Source organism: Hyaena hyaena, unplaced genomic scaffold (genome assembly GCF_003009895.1).
Source record: "Hyaena hyaena isolate Hyena2069 unplaced genomic scaffold, ASM300989v1 scaffold_412, whole genome shotgun sequence".
Lineage (NCBI taxonomy): Eukaryota > Metazoa > Chordata > Mammalia > Carnivora > Hyaenidae > Hyaena > Hyaena hyaena.
In genome coordinates this window covers 1,095,827-1,120,919 of record NW_024081043.1, presented here as the reverse complement: position 1 = coordinate 1,120,919, position 25,093 = coordinate 1,095,827, and the positions used below count along the sequence as shown (strand labels likewise).

The 25,093-nt window shown below is 36.1% G+C and overlaps 1 protein-coding gene across 1 annotated transcript in view; it reads right to left on the bottom strand.

The window, feature by feature from the left end:
- The window catches only part of REV3L (REV3 like, DNA directed polymerase zeta catalytic subunit), a 180,687-nt gene that overhangs the window by 33,637 nt on the left and 121,957 nt on the right, over positions 1-25,093 (bottom strand). Inside the window, exons 19-22 of the mRNA XM_039252205.1 lie at positions 20,899-21,014; positions 17,164-17,282; positions 9,759-9,877; positions 379-520 (exon numbers count right to left, since the gene is read on the bottom strand). Of these exons, the coding sequence (XP_039108136.1) occupies positions 379-520; positions 9,759-9,877; positions 17,164-17,282; positions 20,899-21,014 (496 nt within the window). The remainder of the gene's footprint in view (positions 1-378; positions 521-9,758; positions 9,878-17,163; positions 17,283-20,898; positions 21,015-25,093) is intronic.

Sequence of the window (25,093 nt, the reverse complement as noted above, 5' to 3'; positions counted from 1 at the left end):
ATGCTGAAATTAAGAATAAAAACAAAAGAAAGGCTTTTTTCTTTGATGCTTCCCTAGTTTTAAGGGGCCTTTGAAGGCATCCCTAATCACACTGACATTATTAGGAACAAAATATCATTCTCAAGGACACAGCCATTGAGTTTTTCAATAGCATAAAAAACTTAGCAGTGGCCAGAAAGTTGGTATGGAGATAAAAATAAAAAGTAGAGCTGTTAAGTGAAATTAAAGCTTTTCCAGAAAATAAAATAACAAGATTTGATTAACCAGCTATATTAGTTTGTACCACATAGAAAGTTCAAAATGTCAAATCACCTCAAACATCTCAAAAGTATCACTCACACATAACTTTCATGGTGTATAGGAAAATTGATTTCCTACCTGTGAACCCCTTGTGAGTACATGTAAAAACTGAATGCCAAAGAGTCTAGCCATTTCACTCGTTTTCCCAATCAAGTCCAGCTGTTCTAACATTTGGAGATTTCCACGGACACGGCTGATGTAGTGATCAACCATTTTCCATCTGTTAAAAAGAGAACCCAGGCTATGAACATTAGGGAAAAATTTGGACACTTGAAACTAGTTGTGTTTTAATCCTTGCCAAAACCTACACATTAAAAATGAGGATTTAAAGAGGGAGTCATGGTATGAGCCTTTAGCAAAATATGTAAAGGAGTTAAACATTACAAAATTTCATATATTTCAACGGCGTAAGACCTAGTGAAACTATCAAAGTTCAAAATAGTACTTGTGATAAGGTGGTAAGACTAAGGATAATTATTTTTAGTGTTTTGCTTGATGTTGCTCTATTTTTACTATAAAAAATTAACATTCTCTTAGATGCCACTGCTGCTGATGCAATAATTACACAATTATAATTTATCACATCTACATGGTCTTAAAGAACATGAAGGCCGGGGCGCCTGGGTGGCTGAGTTAGTTAAGTGTCCAACTTCAGCTCAGGTCATGATCTTGCAGTTCATGAGTTTGAGTCCTGCGTCCCGCTCTGTGCTGACAACTCAGAGCCTGGAGCCTGCTTCAGATTCTGTGTCTCCTCCTCTGTCTGCCCCTCCCCACTTGTGCTCTCTGTCTCTCAAAAATAAATAAAAACATTAAAAAAATTAAAAAGAAGAAAAAAGAACATGATGGCTTTGGGTTATCACTGTAAATAACAGTCTAAAAGCATGTATTATCTGTTAATGGGAAGAAACAGCAATTTGGTGATTTAGGAAAATTGCTTTAGTAAGATTATACATGGGGTAAATATAGGTCAAATGAGTATTTTCTATGAAAATACAAATATTATGTTCTTTGATTTAAACCTTTATATAAATTAAACTCTTTACCCTTTTTTTTTTTTTGGGTAAGTAGGCTCCACATGGGGCTCAAACTCATGACCCTGAGATTAAAAGTTGTGTGCTCTACTGACTGAGCCAGCCAGGCACACCTTCCCTATCTTTTTTGTTAAGAAAACAAACAACAATATACCTTTTATGAAAGCTATGAACAGAAATTTTAGAGAATAAAATTTATTAATTTAATGATTATTAAGATTCAAATATACTGCAGCTTTTAATTATATGGCTTTTAGAATAACACCATCACAAACTGTTCAATAAAGTTTTAAAAGTCATGATATATGACTAATACGTGTAGAGAAACTAGATGTAAAATGGGCACAGTTGCACTGGCAAACAGTCTGGCAATTCCTCAAATTGTTAAAGGCAGAGATACCATATAATTCACTAATTCCACTCCTCAGTATATGTCCAAGAGGAATGAAAACATACATCTACACAAAAAGTTATACATGAATGTTCTTAACAGCACTATTCATAGCAGCCAAAAAGTGGAAATAACCCAAGTATCCATCAAGTGATGAATGAATGAATAAAGTGTGGTATACACTCATACAATGGAACATTACATGGCAACAAAAGGAAATGAAGTACTGACACATGACACAACATGAATGAATCTGGACAACATAAACTGAAAGCAGTCACAAAAGGCAACATATTATATGATTCCATTTATAAGAAATGTTCAAAATAGGCAAATCTATGGAAACAGAAAGTAGATTAGGAGGGGTGGGGACAGAAAAGGGAAGACTGGAGGGTGATAGCTAGGAGACATAGGATTTCTTTTTGGAATGATGCAAATATTAATATTTACAGTAATAGTTGCACAACTGAATATATGAACACCATCTTAACTGTACTATCCATGTATCTAAATCTATTTGTTTATAAATGGGCTTCACACCCAGTGCAGAGCCCAATGTGTGGCTTGAACTCACAATCCTGAGGTCAAGACTTGAGCTGAGACCAAGAGTTGGATGCTTAACCAATTGGGCCACCTACTGCCCCTAACTGCACACTTTAAATGGGTGAATTATATGGTGTGTGAATTGTATCTGAATAAAACTGTTAAAAAGTAACAAAAACCTATCCACCAAGTCTCCCTATCCTAAAAACATTACATATATTACTTAACTTTTAAACAAACAGAAATACTATTCTATAACTTGCATTTTTAACCTAATATATTGTGACTATTTCTCCATATTTAAATATTTTATAGTTATTGACCTTTATATGATTTTATATTTATCTTACATGACTATTACATGATTTACAATTTAATGGCTTTGTTTTGAGTATCTTTTATTACTATCAGCAATGCTGTAATGAATTATCTTTACAGCTAAGTCTATGTACAGATGCTGAAATATTTCCTTAAAATAAATACCTAGATATGGTCAAAAGGTATGCTATGATTTAATTTTTAAATAAAAAAATTTATTTGAAAGAGAGAGAGAAAAAGAGAACAGGGGTGAGGGGCAGAAGAAGAGAGATAATCTTAAATGGGCTCCATGCTCAGCCCAATGTAGGACTTGATCTCACAATCCTGGGATCATGACCTGAGCTGACATAAAGAGTTGGATCTCAACCAACTGAGCCACCCAGGCGCCCCTGATTTTGCTTTAAAAATTTTAAGTGTTTTATTTATTTCTGAGAGAGAGAGAGACAGACAGACAGACAGCGTGAGCAGGGGAGGGTCAGAGAGAGAGGGAGACACAGAATCCGAAGGAGACTCTAGGCTCTGAGCTAGCTGTCAGCACAGAGCCCGACGCAGGGCTTGAACCCACGATGTGAGATCATGATCTGAGCTGAAGTCAGACATTTAACGGACTGAGCCACCCAGGCACCCCTGATTTTGCTTTTAATATGTAGTGACACACTGCTTTCCAGTGGGTTTTAATAATTTACATTCAAACTAGTGATGATAAAGTACTTGTTTTCTTGCATCTTTGTCGACACTGGGGATTACAATTTTTAAAAAGGTATTACTAGTTTGATAGGCAAAAATATTATATCAGATATTCATGTATTTTTGTTTTTAGATTATTAAGGTAATCCTTCAATAATACAGATTTGTGAAATGTGAATCTGAGATAACATAATATGTGTGGATTCAGTCAGTCCCTTTAAAATGAAACAAAATAGGGGCGCCTGGGTGGCTTAGTCGGTTAAGCGTCCGACTTTCGCTCAGGTCATGATCTCGCGGTTTGTGGGTTCGGGCCCCGCGTCGGGCTCTGTGCTGACTGCCAGCTCTGAGCCTTGAGCCTGTTTCAGTCTGTTACTTCCTCTCTCTCTGACCCTTCCCTGCTCATTCTGTCTCTCTCTCTCTCTCCTAGAAATAAATAAAACATTAAAAAAATAAAATAAAATGAAACAAAATAGATTTAACAAAATAGACCTCTCTGTGGTAATGGGTGGTCAATGACTTGTCTTTGAGTTCCCAGATTCTTTTTTCTGCTTAGTCTAGTTTATGGCTGAACCCCTCTGATAAATTTTTCAGTTCAGTTATTGTGTTCTTTTGCTTCATGATTTCTGTTTAGTACTTTTAAATATTTTCTATCTCTGATAAAATTCTTACTTTGCTCATGTACTGTTCTCTTGACCTTGGTGAGCACATTTATGACCTGCTATTTTGACATTTACCTGTCAGGTAAATCATATAACTCTGTTTCATTATGGTCAGTTTCTGTAAATTTATCTTCTTCCTTTGTCCGGAGTACCTCTGCCTGATTCTTCATTTATCTGGACTCTCTATGTTGGCGTCCTACATTAGACAGAGCAGGCACTTCTCCCAGTCTTCATGGACTAGTCTTATAGTCCAATCATCCCTGCCAGAGACTCTGAGGAACTCTACCAACTCTTTCCCTTTCCAGGAAGAAGCAGGCAGCTATGGTTTCTGTTCACCCACTGTGCTGAGAAGGGGGAGTTATGTTATCTGCTAGTCCAAACTACTATCTTTGTTCTCCTCTGGCCAGTCAGACCATGTTGGACCTGTCAGAGCTCTAAGACTAGAAAGACAAGATGGCAGTTCTTTGTGTAGCTGTGGAGGAGTTGGGGCGCTGGATGCATGTATCTCTTTCTCTCCCCAGGATTAAGCTGAGAGGTAGGATTTTCCATCCACTCACTCTGTGGGTAGAGAGAGGATCTATGGCATCTACTAGCCCATGCCACCATCTCCATTTGGCTCTGGCAGTTAGACTGTGCTGGGTCTGTTAGAAACCTCTTGGAAAAGTTGGGATGCTGGAAACACAAACTATCTTCCCACACCTTTTCCCTTGGAGAAGCTAGGAGCCTTCTCCTGTTCACATGGCTCTGGGCCAGAGGCAGGGACTCTGGCAAGAGGGTATCCCAAATCTTCCAACCAGCTTTGTTGAGTCTGGTTCTGCATTTACCCAGGGTGCAGGAGTCTTTCAGTTAGTTTCTGGATTTCTCATAAAGAAAATCTGTCTGTGAAGTGTTGCTGAATCAGTGTGTTTACAGGGGCAGATGGGTCTAGGATTTCCTACTCCACCATCTTGCTGATATCGCTCCATATTTCTCCTAATGTATATTTTTAATGTATTTGAAAAGTGGACTTTCTAAAATAAAAAAGCAATTTTTTAACATAAAATCACCTTCATTCCTAACTTCTAGACTTATTTGCTTAGCCAAGTGGTATAAAGAGAGAATGGAATTACACTGTGGCCTTAAAAAAAAAATAGTGTGACAAAGTAGAATTTTGTTAGGTAATTTTGTTGTTGTTAAAGTATTATGCCATCCTCCTAACACTTTGTGAAACTCAAGTGTAATAAACACAAAAGAGGAAGAGGAAGGAAATATAAGGTAAAAGCTCTTCATCACAGGGTTGTTAGGTGCTGAATGGCTGAACTTAGAACATCTTGAGGGCACAGGGACTGTGCATTTTTTTGGGACTGGGCATGTAAGAAGGTGACAAAAAAGGAGATTTAAAAATTTTAAGTACAAACCTCTTATTCTAAACTTTTTCCTTTGTATTGACTCTACATGTAGGAAATGAAAAACTTTCTGAATATTATCTTTTTGAGCTACATACTGCAGAAACTGGAATAGTATTCAATAACTATTACTTGGAAAGCAGATGAAATCAGAAAGCTACTATGAGTTCTCTAGATCAGTAATATTAGGGATTAGGAAAGGTTTTATAGACTGATTGTGGAATCTAATCATGAAACATGACATTTTATGGAAAAATACATTCTAAGTCCCAAACAACACTACTTTAGGAATAAAACTCATTTATATAAATCAAGGGTTTTCAGGAGACCATATTTGAATTCATAAAAACAAGATGATAATCAGGGCTTCTTCATGCTTTATGAACAGTTTTAATACAAGAAATTCATGACTAGCAAATTACTCTAATTTCTGAAGCAATTTATAAAATATGTATATATTTACATAAAACACTGTAGAAAGCAAATGCAAATTAGAAAGTATGACTTTGTTGGCAAAAATTCACTTAAATTTTTAAAATAAAATTGTGTGATCTTCCAAAGTATCTCCAAAGAAAGTGTGTATGGAATCGCCATGTAACACAAACCACCTAACACAAATGGTCTAATGTTTAGTTCAAGTCTCTCATGTAATATGTTAGGTCCAGCTCTTGATTTCACTTGGCAAGAGCAATTACTTATCCTAATTAGAGGTAGCAAAATATGCATTCACAGCATTTTAGGGCTTATAAATAAACCACTCTGTGTAGTTTTCCTTGGCAAGTTTAATATTAAAAGTTTCACTTTAGGGGGTCCTAGGTGGCTCAGTCCTTTAAGCATCTGACTTTGGCTTAGGTCATGATCGTGCGGTTTGGGAGTTTGAGTCCTACGTTGGGCTCTCTGCTGTCAGCACAGAGCCTGCTAGGAATCTCTGTCTCCCTTTCTCTCTGCCCTTCCCCCATTCACATGCACTCTCTCTCTCAAAATAAACATTAAAAAATTATAAAAGTTTCATTTTATTTATCGGTAGTTAACTTCTAAACTTCTGTTTCTATAAGGCTTTGATTATGAGCTTAGTGCTTTCTGTGATTTCACTTTACTTGAGATTCCTCAAAAGAGACTGCAGATGACATGCTCAGAAAGCAGTTCCCCTAAAAACATCAAGTTGTTTTTAAGGCTACTCTTTTCCAGCCTGTCGTGGGGCCTTACATTTCAATAAGCAGAGCTTCATTCAGTTCAAACATCAGACACATTAATTTCATGGCTTTCTTTATATAGCTATTTTCTAAGCTTATGACTATCATTTTACCTTCAACTTAAGGAAAAGTAGAGGTGGGAACTTTCACTTCTATCATGGAACAACTGGTAGCGGACTAGTCTTCCTGCTTTGATAAAACAGTTGAGGTAACTGTTTCTGGGCAACAAACAATAGGCAATGCAAGACTGTGCTTCTTGAGAGAAGAAAAACCCATGAGGTGAATCCCAGCCCATGAGGAGACAATTTCCTAAAATACACTGCAGAATGCTACAGTCTAAGTATAGTGTGGCCGTCTTGCTAAGCCAAGGAGGCAGAGATTAGAGTTCAGGCAGTTTGTAGCTGGATTTTACAGGACGGGGTATACGTGCAAGGAGCAGAGGTTTCCTGTCAGTGACTGGCCCACGGCTGCCCTGAAAACGAGGGAGATGAAACCCTATGAGGCTTACTAAGGAGTGTTGCTGTAGGCTTGGGTTTGGAATAGAACTCTTCAGACAGTGCTGGGGTTGGAGGGCTAGGAGAAGCCTCATTACCCCTTTATTAACAATTTGGGTATCCGGCTGAGAGCCCAAAACACTGTGCCTTCAGAAGCCTTTGCCCTAGAGCAAGGCCAACTCTAGATAAACCTAAAACTAAGCGCTAGCAATATGCAAATGAAGTTTGGAGACTGAGTCCTGCCAAGTTTGAGAGATGTAGGAAACACCCTGGCTTTCCAGAAAACCACCTTAAATAAAAATCAGGTTTGCATAGATTCAAGGTGACCAGCCAAAAACTGAATAGCAAACTAGAGCAAAAATAAACACGCTTCACAGGAAGATAATAAATATCCAGAATCAGTACAAAAGAACACCAACAATACCCATTACATAATTATGCAAAGAAACAAAAATATGACCCACAGTTAAGAGAAAAAGAAGTTAAACAGAAGGTAATACAGAGAGAGCCAGATGTTGTATTTAGTAACTATTACAAATATATGCAGGTATCTAAGGAAAAACTTATTCAAAAAATTAAAAGAAAAATAAAGTCTTATGAATAAATAAATAGGGAAACAAAATATGGAAACTGAAAAGAAAGAAACAAATGAGAATTTGGGAACTAAAGCTACAATAACTGAAATTCAAAACGTGCTGCCTGGCCTTAACAGCACACTGCTGATGATAGAAGGAAGTCAGTGAACCTAAAGACAGGTCATTAGAGAAAGACAGAAGAAAAATGTACAGTGCCTCAAAGTTCTGTGGGACACTGTCAAATAGTTTAACACACATGTAATTGGAGTCTTAGAAAGAAGAGAGTATGATTAGGACAGAAAAAATATTTAAAGAAATAGCCAAACATTTCCTAAATTTGATGAAAAACATCAACTTAAAGATCCCGGAAGCACGGCAAACACCAAGAAAGAAAAGAAGAATTTTTAAATTCTGTAATAGTGAAATTACTGAAAACCAAAAGCAAAGAGAAAAACCTTGAAACCAGCCGGGAAAAAAATTACAGACTTCTGTTTTAGATATATAAAGCTGCTAAGTATATCACTTCAGTCTAACAATAATAAAAAGCAGGAAAATATACAAAATCATGTTTTCTGGAGGCCATCAGAAAGTTGAGGTTACAAGATAATCAGGTAAACTTCATAGGGTGACAGACACATCTGAGGACACGTAACTTACTTCCTCTTTGGCAGAGCACTGGCAGCAGAGGCAGCTGCCATAAAAGCATTTATGAATGAAATTTGAATACATTCTTAAAGGTCATGGATGGGCCAGCATGATAGTTTAGAATCACGAGGAACCCCAGATACCAGAAGAGTAGTTTTCCATGGGCCCCCCAGAAGACTGGGGGCAGGCAGGGCACAAAAGAATGAAATCTTGCATCTTCCTCTGACTCATCTCTTATATGAAGCAACAGCTTGAGCTGCTGTGGGACAGGTAAGAAACTCTAATCCTCAGGATTTAAGCAGAGGTCCACTATCTCTGGGGAAAGAACAGATGCAAAAGATGTCTAATGTTGGGGAGTGTAGGCAACCTCCACTATTCCAACTGTGTGCCTTGTACTAAGTAAGAAGCAGCAGCTTCCTGCCACTGGAAAAGAGCCAGGAAACCCTCCCATCATAGATTCTAGGCAAAGAAAAGTGCTGCTGAGGAAGAAGTAGAAGCAAAAGCCATCTTCCCCTGTGGGAGAGTCTGCTTGGAGCCAACACCTGGCAATGGTACAAAGGAGAAGTCCATTGCACTGTGGGAAGTGCAGGAATGCTAAGAAAGACTCATCCCTGAGCCTTAGGAGAAGAAAAACTTCCAAAGCCTGACTCTGGACCAGGAGAGCTGAGTAATCTCTTCTGTTTGCAAACAATGGAAAAATGAGGAGAATGACTGTTGATTTCTCATTAGAAACAATGGAGGCCAGAAAAAAAAGAGTGAAATCTTTAAAATGGTGAAAGAAAAATAAAAACCCAAAAAAACTCAACTCCAGAATTAGACACTGAAAATATCCTTCAAAAATAAGGATGTGATAAATATATTTTCAGATAAATAAAGGCTGAGAGAATTTGTTGCTAGTGGAATTGACAAAGAAAACAATTTAGCAATTTCTTAAAATGTTAAATATACTAACCCTGGGGCCCCACAATACCACTCCTTGAGACATGAAAATGTATGTTAACAAAAAGACTTGCATGTAGTTTTATTCATAACAGCCTCAAATAAGACACAACTCAACTGTCCATCAATAGGTGACTGGGTAAATAGTGGTATATGCATACAATGGAATATTACTTATTAATAAAAATGAACAAATTACTAGTTTACACAGGAACAAGGCTGAATCTCAAATTAGAGTATGTTGAGTTCTTGAAATAAGCCAGACAAAAAGTGGTAGAATGTAAATAATTCTATTTATATGAAATTCTAGAATTGACAAGACAGACTTTAGTAACAGAAATTCAATTAGCACTTACCTGGGTGATTAATGGATAGGTAGGTTGACTGCAAAGCTCAACAATATTCACAACAGAATTTTCTGGGTGTTCGAAATGTTCACTGTCTAGACTAGGGTAGTGGTTATAGGGTGTATATGTTTTTTAAAGTCATCACACAATAAAATTTAAATGTGTCCATTTTACTGTATATAAATTATACTCTAATAATATTGATTTTATTAACAAAGAGATATTATCGTCTTCAGAGTTATAAACATTACCTGTACAGATCTGTCTTGTTATCAAACCAATCTGATAAGACTCGAAAGGTAAAGAGGGGAAAACGCTGACGAAGAACATGAAAGCTCACATTTTCAAAGGTGTAGTTAGTTAGAGCCACCTAAGAAAAAAAAGCAAACCAAAAAAACCAAGACATCATTATAATAGTGTTTGTATTTATGGGCAAATTTGTTCCTAAAGGATCCAAAATATTACTCGAAACTTGTCACATTGGATATGAAAACTACCTGTAAAAATGATGTTATGAGTGAATCATAAATAGTTTAAAACTACATATATATAGCCTTCTAGACAGAAATATTCTGTCCAGAATTAATTAACATTTAATTGGAAAACAGTCAAACTTCATGAGTTCAACCTGGTCATGACATACGTAGGAGATCTCTGTTTTTATCCCTTCTTTTTATATTCTATTCCCAGTATTGACAGAAGCATTTAAAATTTTTTTTGTTTTTTTTTTAGCACTCTACACCCAACATGGCACTTGAACTCATGACCCCAAGATTAAGAATTGCTAGCTCTTCCCACTGAGCCAGCTAGGCAGCTCTTACAAAAGCATTTTTTAAAAAATTTTTTTTAATGTTTTATTTATTTCTGAGAGAGAGAGAGAGAGACAGTGTGAGCAGGGGAGGGTCAGAGAGAGAGGGAGACACAGAATCTGAAACAAGCTCCAGGCTCTGAGCTAGCTGTCAGCACAGAGCCCGAGGCGGGGCTCGAACCCACGAACCATGAGATCATGACCTGAGCCGAAGTCGGACGCTTAACCGACTGAGCCACCCAGGCGCCCCTTACAAAAGCAATTTTAAGCACACTAACTTTCTGGTCTTTCCATACCTACTTTTTGGTCTGCGATGACATGCTGATTAACAGAATTCCACAGATTCATGAATGAATTGTTTAGGTAAGGGCAGGCATTCATTCTGCTTCCAAGAATTACACTGGTACTAAGACCCAATACATGGATGTTCTGGAGTCAGTTAATTTCATTGCAAAAGATGAAAGGAAATGGCAGAAATGTTTCCCTATCTTCAAAATATATAGGGAAAAGTATGTTAATGGGAAAAGAACACTTTTTCTTAAGGTTTTATTATTTTTTTAATGTTTTATTTATTTCTGAGAGAGAGACAGCTTGAGCAGGGAAGGGTCAAACAGAGAGGGAGACACAGAATCCGAAACAGGCTCCAGGCTCTGAGCTAGCTGTCAGCACAGAGCCTGACGCAGGGCTCGAACGCACGAACCGCGAGATCATGACCTGAGCTGAAGTCGGGCACTTAACTGACTGAACCACCCAGATGCCCCAAAAAGAATACTTTTTAATAAAGGTTCAAATTCATGGAACATACCTCTACCTAGATGATACCTCAAAAATACCTACAGGACAGGGGTGCCTGGGTGGCTCAGTTGGTTAAGGTCCAACTTTGGATCAGGTAATGATCTTGCGGTTGGTGAGTTTGAGCCCCACATCAGGCTCTGTGCTGACAGCTCAGAGCCTGAAGCCTGCTTCAGATTCTGCGTCTCCCTCTCTTTCTACCCTTCCCCCGCTTGCACTCTGTCTGGCCCTCTCTCAAAAATAAAATAAAACAAAACATTAAAAAATAAAAAAAATACCTACAGGACAGAACCAATCTAGACGATGGCAGGTATTTCAATGCAAAGTGAGAACTGAGGAATCAGCAGTCCTCATTCTCAGGTCAGCTTGGGATTCTGAGGAATAGTTCAGAAGCACTTCACATTTGTGTATTATAATTTTCAATTTTTTTCTTTTCCACTTCTACAACCCAGGAACTAAATTTTAAAAGCTCATATCCAAAAGAATACAAAAGATCTTTGGTCTTACTTTAGTAGCACTGGAATTAGTATACTTGCAAGCGCACACACACGTACACACAGTTTTTAACTTTGGAATAAGCTCACCCTAGAGTCACCAGTATAAAGCAGGTACTAATCCATTATCTTGGAAGTAAATCATCATTTTTTTCAACAATAAGTAATGACCTGGAATACTCCTCTCAAAAATAAATGAGTAACTCCTTTTATTATTAAATCCCCATATTTGAGTGACTCTTCTACTTTCTAATGAATATTTTCATTTGGTTGTTTTTTTAAAAAAATTTCCATTTAGTGTTATAGAAAATGTAACCAAACGTCTGATTTCAGGTAGTTACACGATTGCCTAATACACATATAGCACTTTAGACCAAATCTAAACTTCTGCTGGAGTATATATCCTCATTAACACAAGCAATCAGGGGAAAAAAAAAAAAGAAAGAAATCTCTTCAGAAAAGTTCCCATTGTCCTGTACCTCTCTCATTAGGGAACATTTTGAAGCTTGCCATGTAGGGTGACCTATAAGGATTAACTACAGCATTTTGTGACGTAAAGAAAACTTAAAAATCTTATGAAACTGGTCCCCAACATCCGAGGCAGATGGCAGATCTATGTTCTGGATTGATTTTATTTCAAATAGAACAATTTCACAAATTGAATTAAGACTAAACAAATATAACCTTATGACATCCACTCTACTTTGAGTCTTCCTGGTGTCACAGGAGCATAAATATGCTTAGCTATATAATCTCAGCTGTGATTAAAACTAAAGGAAGGAAACACGAACTTTAATATTAAGATGATCTATCTTCAGAACGTTCCAATCTAGAAGTTGAAATACGAATTCAGAAATATGAAGTAGGAGTTTGTCACTTGTTTTCAGGAGAAATCTAAGTTCAACATTGGATAAATGTAATATGTAGACCAAAGTAAGAATTGATGTAAATAAAGAACATGTTACATTGCTTGTCCATTTATTTACTGATAAATAATGGTCTGACAGAGGTGGTTAACACTTCTCCATTCACAGAGTCAATGTGCATAACACAATGGTCAATCACTTTAGAAGTAAACTTACTCAGAGCTGAGAGAGGAAGAGAATTAGTGCAGGGGAACAGAGGAAATAAAGATAAAATCAAAGAAAAATGGCAGGAGATGATAAGTAAAGCAACTGTGCCCTATATCCTCCATCCTCCTCCACTAAATGTGGCTCCTCATTTCCTGAGTCTCCAAATGAAAAGTTTTTTGGCTGACACATACTTTATATAAAGAAATGTACAAAAATTTGAAGTGAACAATTCATGAATGTATATATGTGTGTGTGCGTGTGTGTATGTGTGTATATATATATACACACACACACTACCATGTAACCACTACCCATATGTAGATATAAGAAATTTCTAGGATACTGGAAGGCTGTCTTCAGAGAGCTTATATTTCATACATATTTATATACTGAAAGTAAAATATACTAAGCTCTCTGAAGACCAACAGCATGCCTACAATGAGACTGAGTCTTGACCCCTTACTAGGTATGGGCCTTTCGACAAGTCACTTAACTTCTGTGAACTTCAGTTTTCTCTATTTGGAATAGTACCTCACTACTTTGTCTTATTTATGCCACAAGTTTGTAGCAAAATTTAAAAGTGACAAGTCTGTAAAAATGCCTTATAAATAATAAAACAATATATGAATGGAAGCAAGTATATTATTCTACTTCTACATAATCTTCATTGCCCATCATAATGTCTTTATTTAAAAGCACCTGACATGCGGGGCACGCCTGGGTGGCTTAGTTGGTTAAGTGTCTAACTTTGGTTCAGGTCATGATCTCACAGTTCGTGAGTTTGAGCCCCACAGTGGGCTCTGTGCTGAAAGCTCAGAGCCTGGAGCCTGCTTCGGATTCTGTGTCTCCCTCTCTCTGCCCCTCCCCTGCTTGTGCTCTGTCTCTGTCTCTCAAAAATAAATGAAATGTTAAAAAAATTTTTAAAGCACCGAACATGCTTATTGACAGACTGAAATTTTACTAGGAAACATCAGAAACAGATTCCGATGTTGCCAAATTGAGATAATAGGAAGCTTACATGCTTGTGTGGAAACATCAGACTTTCCTAGTGGCTCTGCTGGGAGTGTTCTCTCCTGGTTCTTCAACTTATGACTATTTCTTAGGAGCTAATTTCTTAGGAGCCTCTGTCTACTACTCAAAATGTTTCATTCACAAAAATGTCCCTGACTCAATCTTGATCAGTCTCTGCATTTGCTTCTTGGTGAGCTCATCTACTCTGATGTGACTTCCAAGGCCAGATCTCTTATCTAGACTTCTACCCTCAATTAGGGACTTATTTATATGCCTGCTGCATATCTTCACCTAGTTATCTGACAGATACCTCATGCTCTATATTCCTATATCATCATTTTCCCATCTAAATGTGATCTATGCCAGAACCCTGATCCTCATTCTTGACACCTCCTCCTCTTCATCTTTTTGTACATCTAATTCTTGTGGATTTATCCTCTAAATTTGCTTTTAAATCCTTACACAATTGCCAACTTTCATTTGAGCTACCCCAATAATATTCTCCCTGATTTCCTTACTTCCGTTCTTGTCCCCTTTCACACTGCTACTAGAGAGCTAGGTATAAGGCAAATTCACCTGTCACTGCCTCCATCCCACCTTAGCCATCCACTCCCATGATCATACTCCAAATTCTATTATTACCAATAATTACCCCCTCCACATCCAATTCTCTGACCACCGTCTCTCATCCTTCTAGTTTACTCCGTCTAGTACCCTGAGTTCCCATCTAACTCAAATTGCACAATCATAATCACAACCTTTCACACACTATTTCCTTCTTTGCCCTTCACCTGCTCTACAATTAATTACTTTTTCACAAAGCCATAACCCTTTGCTTGGGAGTTGTGGTCAAATCTAACCCTCTCTTATCTACACTTCTATCTGTGAATCTGAACATAGTTGGAAGGTATCATTTTACTTTTCAGATGTGAACCTCAAATGGGCTGACCATACTACCTAGGTTTTATACTTTATTTTCTCAAATAACTACTCTCAAATTCTCCTAGATAACTATTTCATACTCTTCTTCTCCCCTCAAATCCAGAAAGCCCCTCCACTATGCTCACTCTGAGCTGAGAACAGTGCCTGTTATTTCACTGAGAAACTGAAGCAGTCGGAAGAGAGCTTCCACGCATTCTCCTAGCCATATCTACCCACCTACCAACATCTGCATCCATATAACTTGGCTCTCTGCCTATTAAAATAGAGGAAGCAGCTATACTCTTAATTGATCTAATCCCCGGAACAAACTTGTGCAGTAGAGATAGCACATAATAAGTATTTGGTGGCAAATTCTTGAAAGGCCTAGATTAAGTTGATATCCAGAAGGCCTCTAAACATGATCTTCTGGGGAAGAGTCATTTATGCTTTTATTCAAGCAATCAACGAGTATGTAATGAGCACTATTTAAGAGGCACTGTGTTTGTTACTGAGGATTCAAAGCCTAGCAATAATTTTATGTTGAAGTTAAGCAGGGCAGTGAAAACTGGTATATTAAAAAATAAACAAAATTTTAAAAACTCAAATTAGGCATAAACAGAAAGATATTCATTCAACTGTAAACTATTATCGGGGGAGTGCCACAGCTGAGGAGATGTCCTAGAGAGACAAAAGGACTTTACTTTCATTTTGCATGCTTGTCTGCATTCATTTTGTTCTAATAGTGGATACAAATTATTTTTAATAAAAAGCATATTTAAAACTAATTAGAGTTAGAAACTGCTAAATGTCATGAGGGAGATACAGATGAAAGAAATAAAGATTAAAAAAAAAAAAAAAAGGAGTTTCTGAAGCTGTTTAAATCCAGAAAAAATAGTTTTAGGATCTCCAATATGACCATTTTCAGGGCCAGCTTGGTCCAAATTCATAACCCTTAAAGTTCCAAAACAATCTGAGATAGAAGATAGTACTTCTCACAAGTTCATTCAGGATTTCCTGGAAATTTCCAAATTATCAGGAATACTTTGGGTTAGCCAAAAAAAAAAAAAAAAAAAAAAAAATAACCAAATTGGCCCATCTAGGAAGGGGAAGTAAATTATCCAATTCATACTTTCTCAGATTTGTTCCCATATTTACAAATAAAGATCAGATACACTATATACTCGCCTTATAATTAGAGAAGGCATTTGTAAGAACTAAAGAAAGCTGTAAATTTAAAAAAAATTTACTTTCCAATTTGTGATTTTAAGCTAATAGTGAATAGTTGTACAGCTGCCTTTTGGATCTTCAAGGATGAAACTAAGATTCAAGAATTTAATTTTTTGTTTACACACTCAATTTATGTGTTCATCACAGACCATATCGGTGACCGCAGTTTAAATTATTTAATGGAACGTACAAATCAAATACACCACAATCTCTTGTACCTTCCATATCCTATGCTGTGTCATTAGGAGTTATTTTGAAGTCATCAGGGATGCTTATGCTCTGATAATATTTTAATAAAAAAACAATCACATAAAATCATCCTCAAGCAGTTACATTATATTATACATTTTCAAATGAGATGAAATGTGAGAATAACGTTAGACTCACGGTATAGAGAGGAAATAAGAAAAATAAGGACACCTGAATTTTATATAAAGAACATATTTCCATATGTGAAAGAATTACTGTGTCTTGGTGCCCAAAAGAATTGCAGAATTGGAAAGCCAAATGTTTTATGTAACTCTAGAAGAGCCAGAAAGATCATAGTTAATAATGAGTGTATGATAAAAGTATAGGAGAAAGCAGTTTCAAAGAGAAGTGATTGAAGAACACAGCTTTCTTTTAAATATAAACATTCTATGTAATATTATCCAAAGTCCAAAATTTTAGAATAAATCATTTTATGGTAGGTATCTCTTTTGCATTTTAATAGGAGGAATCAAGCAACTTCAAGAATGCAAACATACTTTAAGATCCTATGATCTTACATTTTTGGTGAAAGAATTATTTTTCTGAGTGACTGCAAACTAATGAGATAATTTGTTAAAATTTATACTACCAAAAATCCTTATCTGGAACCCCAAAGCCTCACTTGGAAGATGCTATTAAGTATTTCCAAGTACTGTCTTTACCTTCTTAGTCTGATCCAGTTTTTAAATATCCTTAATTCCTTCTTATGTGTAGACTAAATTTTTCTTACTTAATAAATCAGAAAGGCCAAGCTGAACTCATCTGGCATTAAGTGAAAAAAATGATGAAACTATATAACATTGGACACATATAATACTTTATGATAGCTATAGACTTTTCTAGCTACTGCAACCTTAGACATAAATGGAAAATAATTAAAACACATCAATAACATTAAATACTCTTGTAGCTTTGCATTTTAGAAGGTAGTATTTATTTTTGTAACTTTACTTAAATATAATAAAAATAATTCAAAAAACATAAATTACATAGCAGGCTATACAAATATTCTACAGTAACTAAAACAGTTATATTGACCTAATCTCTTATTTCCAATGAAATTTTAGATGAAGCACCTTACCTCATTTCTCATGATTCTCCAAAGATTTAGTGTAATTCGGCCAACAATATTTATCTCACTCATTGTTTCTGATCCATACTCATCTCTTTCAGCTGCAAACCTGTTCTCAATTTTGTCATCTACAGAAATGAATACAGACTTCATCAGGACTCACAGAAACTAAATTTCCAAGCAAATTATGCCAAATAAAATGAGGATAAAAATGAAGGATTAAAGAAGAAACATAATTCACTATTTTGTATTAGACTTAGAGATTGAAGATCTCTATTTTGATTAATAAAATAATTTTCTTTCCTCTAAGTTATGAAAGTGGGATGCCTGGGTGGCTTAGTTGGTTGAGTGTCTGATTCCTGATTTTAGATCAGGTCACAATCTATCTCATGGTTTGTGAGTTCAAGCCCCGCACTGGGCTCTGTGCCATCAGTGGATTCTCTTGGGAGAATCTCTCCCTCTTAGGATTCGGTCTCTCCCTTTCTCTGCCCTCCTCTGCTCATGCTCTAATAAATGAAACTAAAAAAAAAAAAAAAAAAAAAAAAGATTCTAAGTTATTAAAGAATTTTCTGAAATATAACTGAAAATTATCTATTTTTAAATAATGAAAATGTGTATACACACATATTTTAAAAATAATAATCCCTTTTCACTTTAAATTTGGTTCATTTCTGGTGCCATTTTAATGAACACCTAACATTAAAGCATTTCTTTGGTATTAGGATGAATTATGTTTATAGTTACACTGGTCATTTCCTGGAAAACACGGTAGAGTTTTTAACCTAAAGAACTCTCTGAAAATTTGCTGACATCAATTAATGATACTCATATTCAGAATGAAATTCTCCTAACTTTGCATGGACAACTAGATCAAGAGTAGAGTTCTGATTCTAGTTTCTTAGGTGATGACTTTACCTAGAATGCAATTTCAAATGTGTTTCTCTTAAATAACACTGGGTATATAGAAATGTTGATTAGAGGATCTGGAATAATAAATATATTTACCATATATTGAATGTCTATTATGTTCTAATAACTTTATCATCTCTTTTACTTTAACCTAGCCACTTTATTATGTTAGTATAATTTTCACTTTGCATTGTAGTAAATTCTACTCAGAAATGTTATATTTTGTCCCAGGTCATATAGAAATAGAACCAATACTACAAACCAGGTTTACCGGATTCCAGAGAGACCATGTGCACACATTCATCCCTATTCTTTAAAGAGATGATGTTCAAAAGTTTTTTTCATTTAACACTTCTATAATGTTTACTGTGGTCTTAGGCACTGTTCTAAGCACTTCACAATTGCTCTATGAGATAAGTTCTATTATCACTCTCATTTTACAGAAGAACAAACTGAAGTATAAATATGTTAAGTAACCTGTCTGACATCACATAGCTAGTTAGCAGACCACCTGGATTTGCACCCAGGCGGCTCTCCTCCAGAACCTGTGCTCTTTATTGACTTCCTAACTATCCCCTTTCTATTGGACCACCTTGCCTCATAAAAATGGTTTCTGCACAGCAAAGGAAACAATCAATAAAACTAACAGGCAACTGATGGACTAGGAAAAGATAGTTGCAAATGACATATCAGATAAAGGGCTAGTATCCAAAATCTATAAGGAACTCATTAAACTCCACACCCGAAAAACAAACAATCCAGTGAAGAAATGGGCAGAAGACATGAACAGACAACTTCTCCAAAAAGGACATCCAGATGGCCAACAGACACATGAAACGATGCTCAGCATCCTCATCATTAGGGAAATACAAATCAAAACCACACTGAGATACCACCTCACGCCAGTCAGAGTGGCTAATATGAGCAAATCAGAGGACTCTAGATGCTGGCTAGGATGTGGAGAAACGGGCACCCTCCTACACTGTTGGTGGGAATGTAAACTGGTACAGCCCCTCTGGAAAACAGTGTGGTGGTTCCTCAAAAAATTAACAATAGAACTCCCCTATGACCCAGTAGTAGCACTGCTAGGAATTTACCCAAGGGATACAGGAGTGCTGATGCATAGGAGGCACATGTACCCCAATGTTCATAGCAGCACTCTCAACAATAGCCAAAACATGGAAAGAACCTAAGTGTCCATTAACTGATGAATGGATCAAGAAGATGTGATACATTTATACAATGGAATACTCCATGGCAATGAGAAAGAATGAAATCTGGCCATGTGTAGCAACATGAATGGACCTAGAGGGTGTTATGCTGAGCGAAATAAGTCAGGCAGAGAAGGACAGATACCATATGTTTTCATGTACAGGTGGATTAGGAAGAACTTAATGGAGGACCATGGGGGAGAAGAAGGGGAAAAAATAGTTGGGGAAGAGGGAGTGAAGCAAATCATGAGAGACTCTTGAATGCTGAGAACAAACTGAGGGCTGATGGAAGTGGGGGAGAGGGGAAGGGGGGGTGATAGGCATGGGGGAGGGCACTTGTTGGGATGAGAACTGGGTGTTATATGGAAACCAACTCGACAATAAACTATTTAAGAAAAAAAAAAATGGTTTCTTCAGTGTTCTAAAAGCATAAGAGCTTGGGGCTCCTGGCTGGCTCAGTCAGTAGACCATGCGGCTATTGATCTCAAGGTTGTGAGTTCAAGCCCCACACTGGGTGCAGAGCCTACTTAAATAAATAAACAATAATAAATAAATAAATGGACAAGCGCTTTCATTTACTCTTCTGATCTTAAGTCATATACCTTATCTGTTACAGCTAATTAAACTAATAAGTACACCTGAACATTCATGCTGCCTCTCCTGAATATTCAGAAACCTATCCCAAATTAAATGTTCAGAAAATTGAAATATATCACACTATTTCTAGCACGCAAGGGACAAAGAAGCTACAAAAAGTTTATGCAATAAAAAACTAAAATTATCACTACCTTTTTTTCCAAGGTTTTTGCATACTTCAAAATATTTATGGTCTTTGAATCTTCTAGCTTCAGCCTTTCCCTTTAAGATTACTAACACTTAAGACAGTGTACTGAAGTCATAACCTCTCTCAGGAGTTCTCTTGATTAATTTTCACCAGTACATCCAAAGTATATGCTCTGTTGTCCTATTAAGACTTGTGGATTTAAAACCAAGTTATTAAAAATTCTATAGTTATAAAGAAAAAAAAATTCTGAAAGATGCTTTATCAACTTTAATTTTGGTATGAATGTTACTATTGCCTTCTTCCTTTGAACAGAATCAGACCTGTGGGAAATAGCCTTCAAAATTCATGACAGTTTTTATAGCCTGATACCCAAATAAATATCAACAGTTAGTGTTCCAACCAAAAACCATAAAACACAGAACCAAAGTAAAATTATGCTACATCAACCAAAGAAATGTTGTGTACTCATAATGATTATGAAGATCATCTCATAATACAGAAAAATACTTACAATAGGATGCTAGATGAAAGAATAAAAATGGGATATATGTATGATTAAAGTTATATAAAAGAGGCTTACATATGTATATGAAAAATGACTGAAAGAAAAAATACAACAAATATATTAACAGCATATATAACAGCAAGATGGGGGTGTTTTTTCTTTTTTTTTTTTCTTGATTTTTGAATTTGTCCATAATGGAGTTAGGATACATCTAGACCTTACACAATTTAGTATTAAAATTAGGCTACAACAACAGTAGTTTTTAACACCTTGTCTTTATTTACTTTGTAATTTACTCGGCAGTTGAACTATAAAATATTCACAATGCTTCGTACCTGGCACCCGAGAGATCATCTGACATAAATCAACACGTAAGGCAGCAGCCCTTTGTAAGAGGTAACCCCAGGAATGCATCTGAATTTCATATCCAAGCAGAATATCAGGATCATACCTAAAGGAATGAAAAAATTGAACAAGGACCACACATTTGAATCTTTAATCAGAAGAACGGTTTCTTCGTGATATAAAGTACAAAAAATAAAAATCTATTCAGTTTCTCAGATGGAGAAAGGATGGTACAGTGGTACCTATAGAATTTCTATACAAGAAGGAAAAGGGCTATTAGAGTTCCTATTTGAATCTACTTTTGTAAAGCAAACATAGTTTTTACTGAAACTGTGTATTTATTTGATATGACTTAGGAAAGAAGCTGATAGAAACTGGGATGAGAGAGGCAGTACCACTTAAGTATAAGACAATGATGGAGAATATCATGAGAGTGGGGGCAGGGTGAGCAGTGTGAGGACATGTGTGGATACATGTTTTGAACAAGATCCCCCCCAGGTCATTTTGTTACTACTTCTCTATCCCTCTAACCTATATTGTCCTTAAACAGTTTTAATGCTGAGAAAGAAAATGAAAACAGCTTCCTTTTTCCACTTAATTTTAATTAATGACTTGGTCCTCACAGGAAGTAAGCCCTCAGTAATGACAAATTCGTCCTGTAAACTTAAGAAGAAGGTGACTCAGTTTAATGGAAGAATGAAATATTAACAGGGATGAGATTAATGTGGAGAAGATAAGCATCAGAAACTAGGGGAAAAAACGTGCTCACTGCAGTCACACATTTGCACTGGTAAAACTGCATTGACAATGTGCATACAACTCAGAAACATCGTCTTTGTGGCTCCTCTTAGGACTTTCATAGTGATCACCATAGAAAAATGTTTGGTTACGGTACAAGAGAAAACAAACTTGAAGATTTACTTCAGTGGAGAAATTGTATGGAGAAAAAAAAAAGAGAGAGAGAGAGAAAAAATATTATAGTTGTAATCTGAGAACAAAAACTTTGAGAGCAACAGATACAACAATGCTCCAAATCAGAAGCTCTAAATTACTGATTATTTTCTTATTTATAAAAGCCAAAAAGCAGAGTGAAAGATCATATAAACCTCTAAATTTGGGTTTTATATCATTGGTTATAGTCGCTCTGAATCGGGGGATGTGCAGCCTGTCCAGATTGTATTATTTAACACCTGAAGTCTTACTCGAAGTATCCGAGTAGTAGGATCATACTAATCTGCTGATGTGACCTATAAAGCGCTGCTCTATAAGTCCATCCTATAACAATGAATCATAAGCAGATCACAAGATCTATTTTTAGAACTGGTTTGCTAATATTTTACCATACTTCCATAGCTGCTTTCTTAAAATGATGAGGCTGAATGGCTTTAGTTTTCACTTAGTTAACAAATACAAGAATGTCACAGAAATGTCTCATTTTTAATACTGGAGTTTAAATGGCTGATGTCAAAAGAATTAGTTCAAACGTTTGCAAAAGCATTCTTTTTATTATGTTCCTTTAAGGCCCTATCAAAATACATTCTATAATATAAATTTCAACATCTGGTAATCTGCTTGTGATCTGCTATTGTAGCAGACTTCTAGAGTAGCTCTCAAACTTGTCAAGAGAAAAAGATAATGTATATATTATCCATGTGTTTTTCTTTATACAAATAGGGTTGAAATTTCTGAGAAAACCACTTCATTTAATGATTACTTATTGGTTAATTTAATAGAAGAGCCAAATGGACCTTTTCACCAACCTACAAAAATGTGTTTTCTTGGTAGAAAAGTGCCTCATGGCAGGCAATTCTGGAACAAAGGGCAGGGATAAGACATGAGCATGGGGGAAGCAAAGGAAAACAATGCATTATGCTACAGTGAGGCAAATATTTAATCTCAGATATTAGAGACTATAAAGGTAGACTAATTCTTAAAAAACAAAACACAAAAACAAAGTCCAGAAAGATCCTAGGGCACCTAAGCAAACAGAAGTCTCCCAACACCTTCCTGCTCATTAGTCTTCTAACATAACATAATAGGTTAAATTATCTTTGTTGATAGCAACTTCATCAATTCTTCAGTTAAGTTAAACTCTCTTCAGAGCAGTTATCGGAAAGACCAGTGCATCTTCCTGAAAACTATGCACTGTCTAAATTTGAAAAACTGGGGCAGAAATATATCAAGTGGCTCTAAGAATTATCAGCGATAGGAGATTTGAAGGATTCCCATATACATACATCAGAACCCATGCAGCTGACTGCCTTTAATACCAAGAACAACCAGAATAGGCATTACAATGTGGCCACAGTTGGCCTTGATCTTAAGAGAAGAATTTGGAAGACTGTTGGAGTTCCTATTGCATACACCTGTAAGCACAGGTGTATGAAGAAGATGCCAGATGATTACAGAGCCCTTCTTCTTCTTCTATAAAGGCAGTTCTTCTGACTTCTTTATCTGAATTTCTTGGATTCATAAAACATCTTATTACTGCAAGCATTATTATTCCAGTTAGCTACATGCTATGTTGCGGCACCTAATGGAGTTGGTTAAGTACACTTATTTTTTGATGTTTTGGAAAAACTTATTTTTAAAAGTAGTCTATTTTATACACTGCTACTGCTCAGACTGACTGCTGAAAAAAAAACCAAAAAATACTCTGCTTCTCGTAAGTGAGTAGATTTTAGTTTAAGAGAAGTGGGTACTTTCAATATTTTCCAGATCTATTATGTATATTTATTTTTTTACCTAGAGGCCATTTCATCTAAAGAGACTTGTAAGGATGATAAAACAGGTCTCAAGTTCAAAATACCAAGGATTTCACTTCTTCTGTGAAAACATTTGGTGACAATAACAAAATCTTTGTGACTTGTTCTTCAGTTTTGGTGAATTTGATCTACCCTACCTGGTTTTTAAAAGTTATGGAAAGAATAAGGTTGGGTAGATGGGATTAGTGGTGAAGGAAAAAATAAAACTGGAGAAAATGGAAGCAACAGAAATATGAAAATGATTTACTTGCTCAGGGAGAAAAAAAGTTGCTTCCACAACTAAAATTTTAAATAACCCATTAACATCTGTACCGAAGAGAGATGAGAGGGTTCTAACTAGGCAGTGGCAACGGCAGGGTTGGGTGGGGGAAAGGAATGATCTTGAAACAGAGTTCTGAGGTTAAATAGATAAAATGTACTATATACATGGAGGGAAGAGAAAAAGGAAGAAAGCAAAGCTTATTCAAGTTAGGAAGGTTGAGAAAAATGGAAAATTGTTAATAAGTTCAAGGATATACAGAGAAAGAAAAATGTGACAAGACGACAATGGATTTGCTTTTACTTGTTTAATATAATTTCATACTACTTTTTATGTTTGCCATTTGAGGAGGTAAATATTAAGAATGGAAAAACACAGAGAAAACTCTGAAAGTGTGCATCTATCTTTTATTCAACTTTATATTTAGCACCTAGTATACCTTACACTCAGAGTTAACATTTTTGTACTGAAACTAAGAGTTTTATGTGCATTATCTCATTTAATTTTCATATCTATTACCTGTTTTAGATAGGGAAACTAAAGGTTAGAGAGATAAGTAACTTGCTCAAGACAAAAATACAAATGCAATGAACTAGATGGAGTTACAGAATATTATGCAAAGCAAAATAAGTCAGTCAGAGAAAGACAAATACTACATGATTTCACTCACGTGGACTTTAGGAAACAAAGCAAATGAAAAAAGGAAAAAAGAGACAAACCAAGAAATGGACTCTTAGCTATAGAGAACTGATGATTACTAGAAAGAAGGTGGGTGGGGCGATGGCGGAAATAGGTTGATGGGGATTAAAGAATAGACTTGCCAGGCAGAGAAGGACAAATATCATATGTTTGCACGTATAGGAGGATTAGGAGGAACTTGACGGAGGAACAAGGGGGAGAAGGGGGGAAATGGTGGGGGAAAGGGAGAGAGGCAAACCATGAGAGACTCTTGAATGCTGACAAAAACTGAGGACTGATGGATGTGGGGGGGGATGGGCATGGAGGAGGACACTTGTGGGGATGAGCACTGAGTGTTATGTGGAAACTAATTTGACAATAAACTATTTGTAAGAAAAAAATAAATAAATAAAAGTGCTACCTGCAATAAAGAAAGAGAGAAAGAAAGAAAGAGAAAGAAAGAAAGAAAGAAAGAAAGAAAGA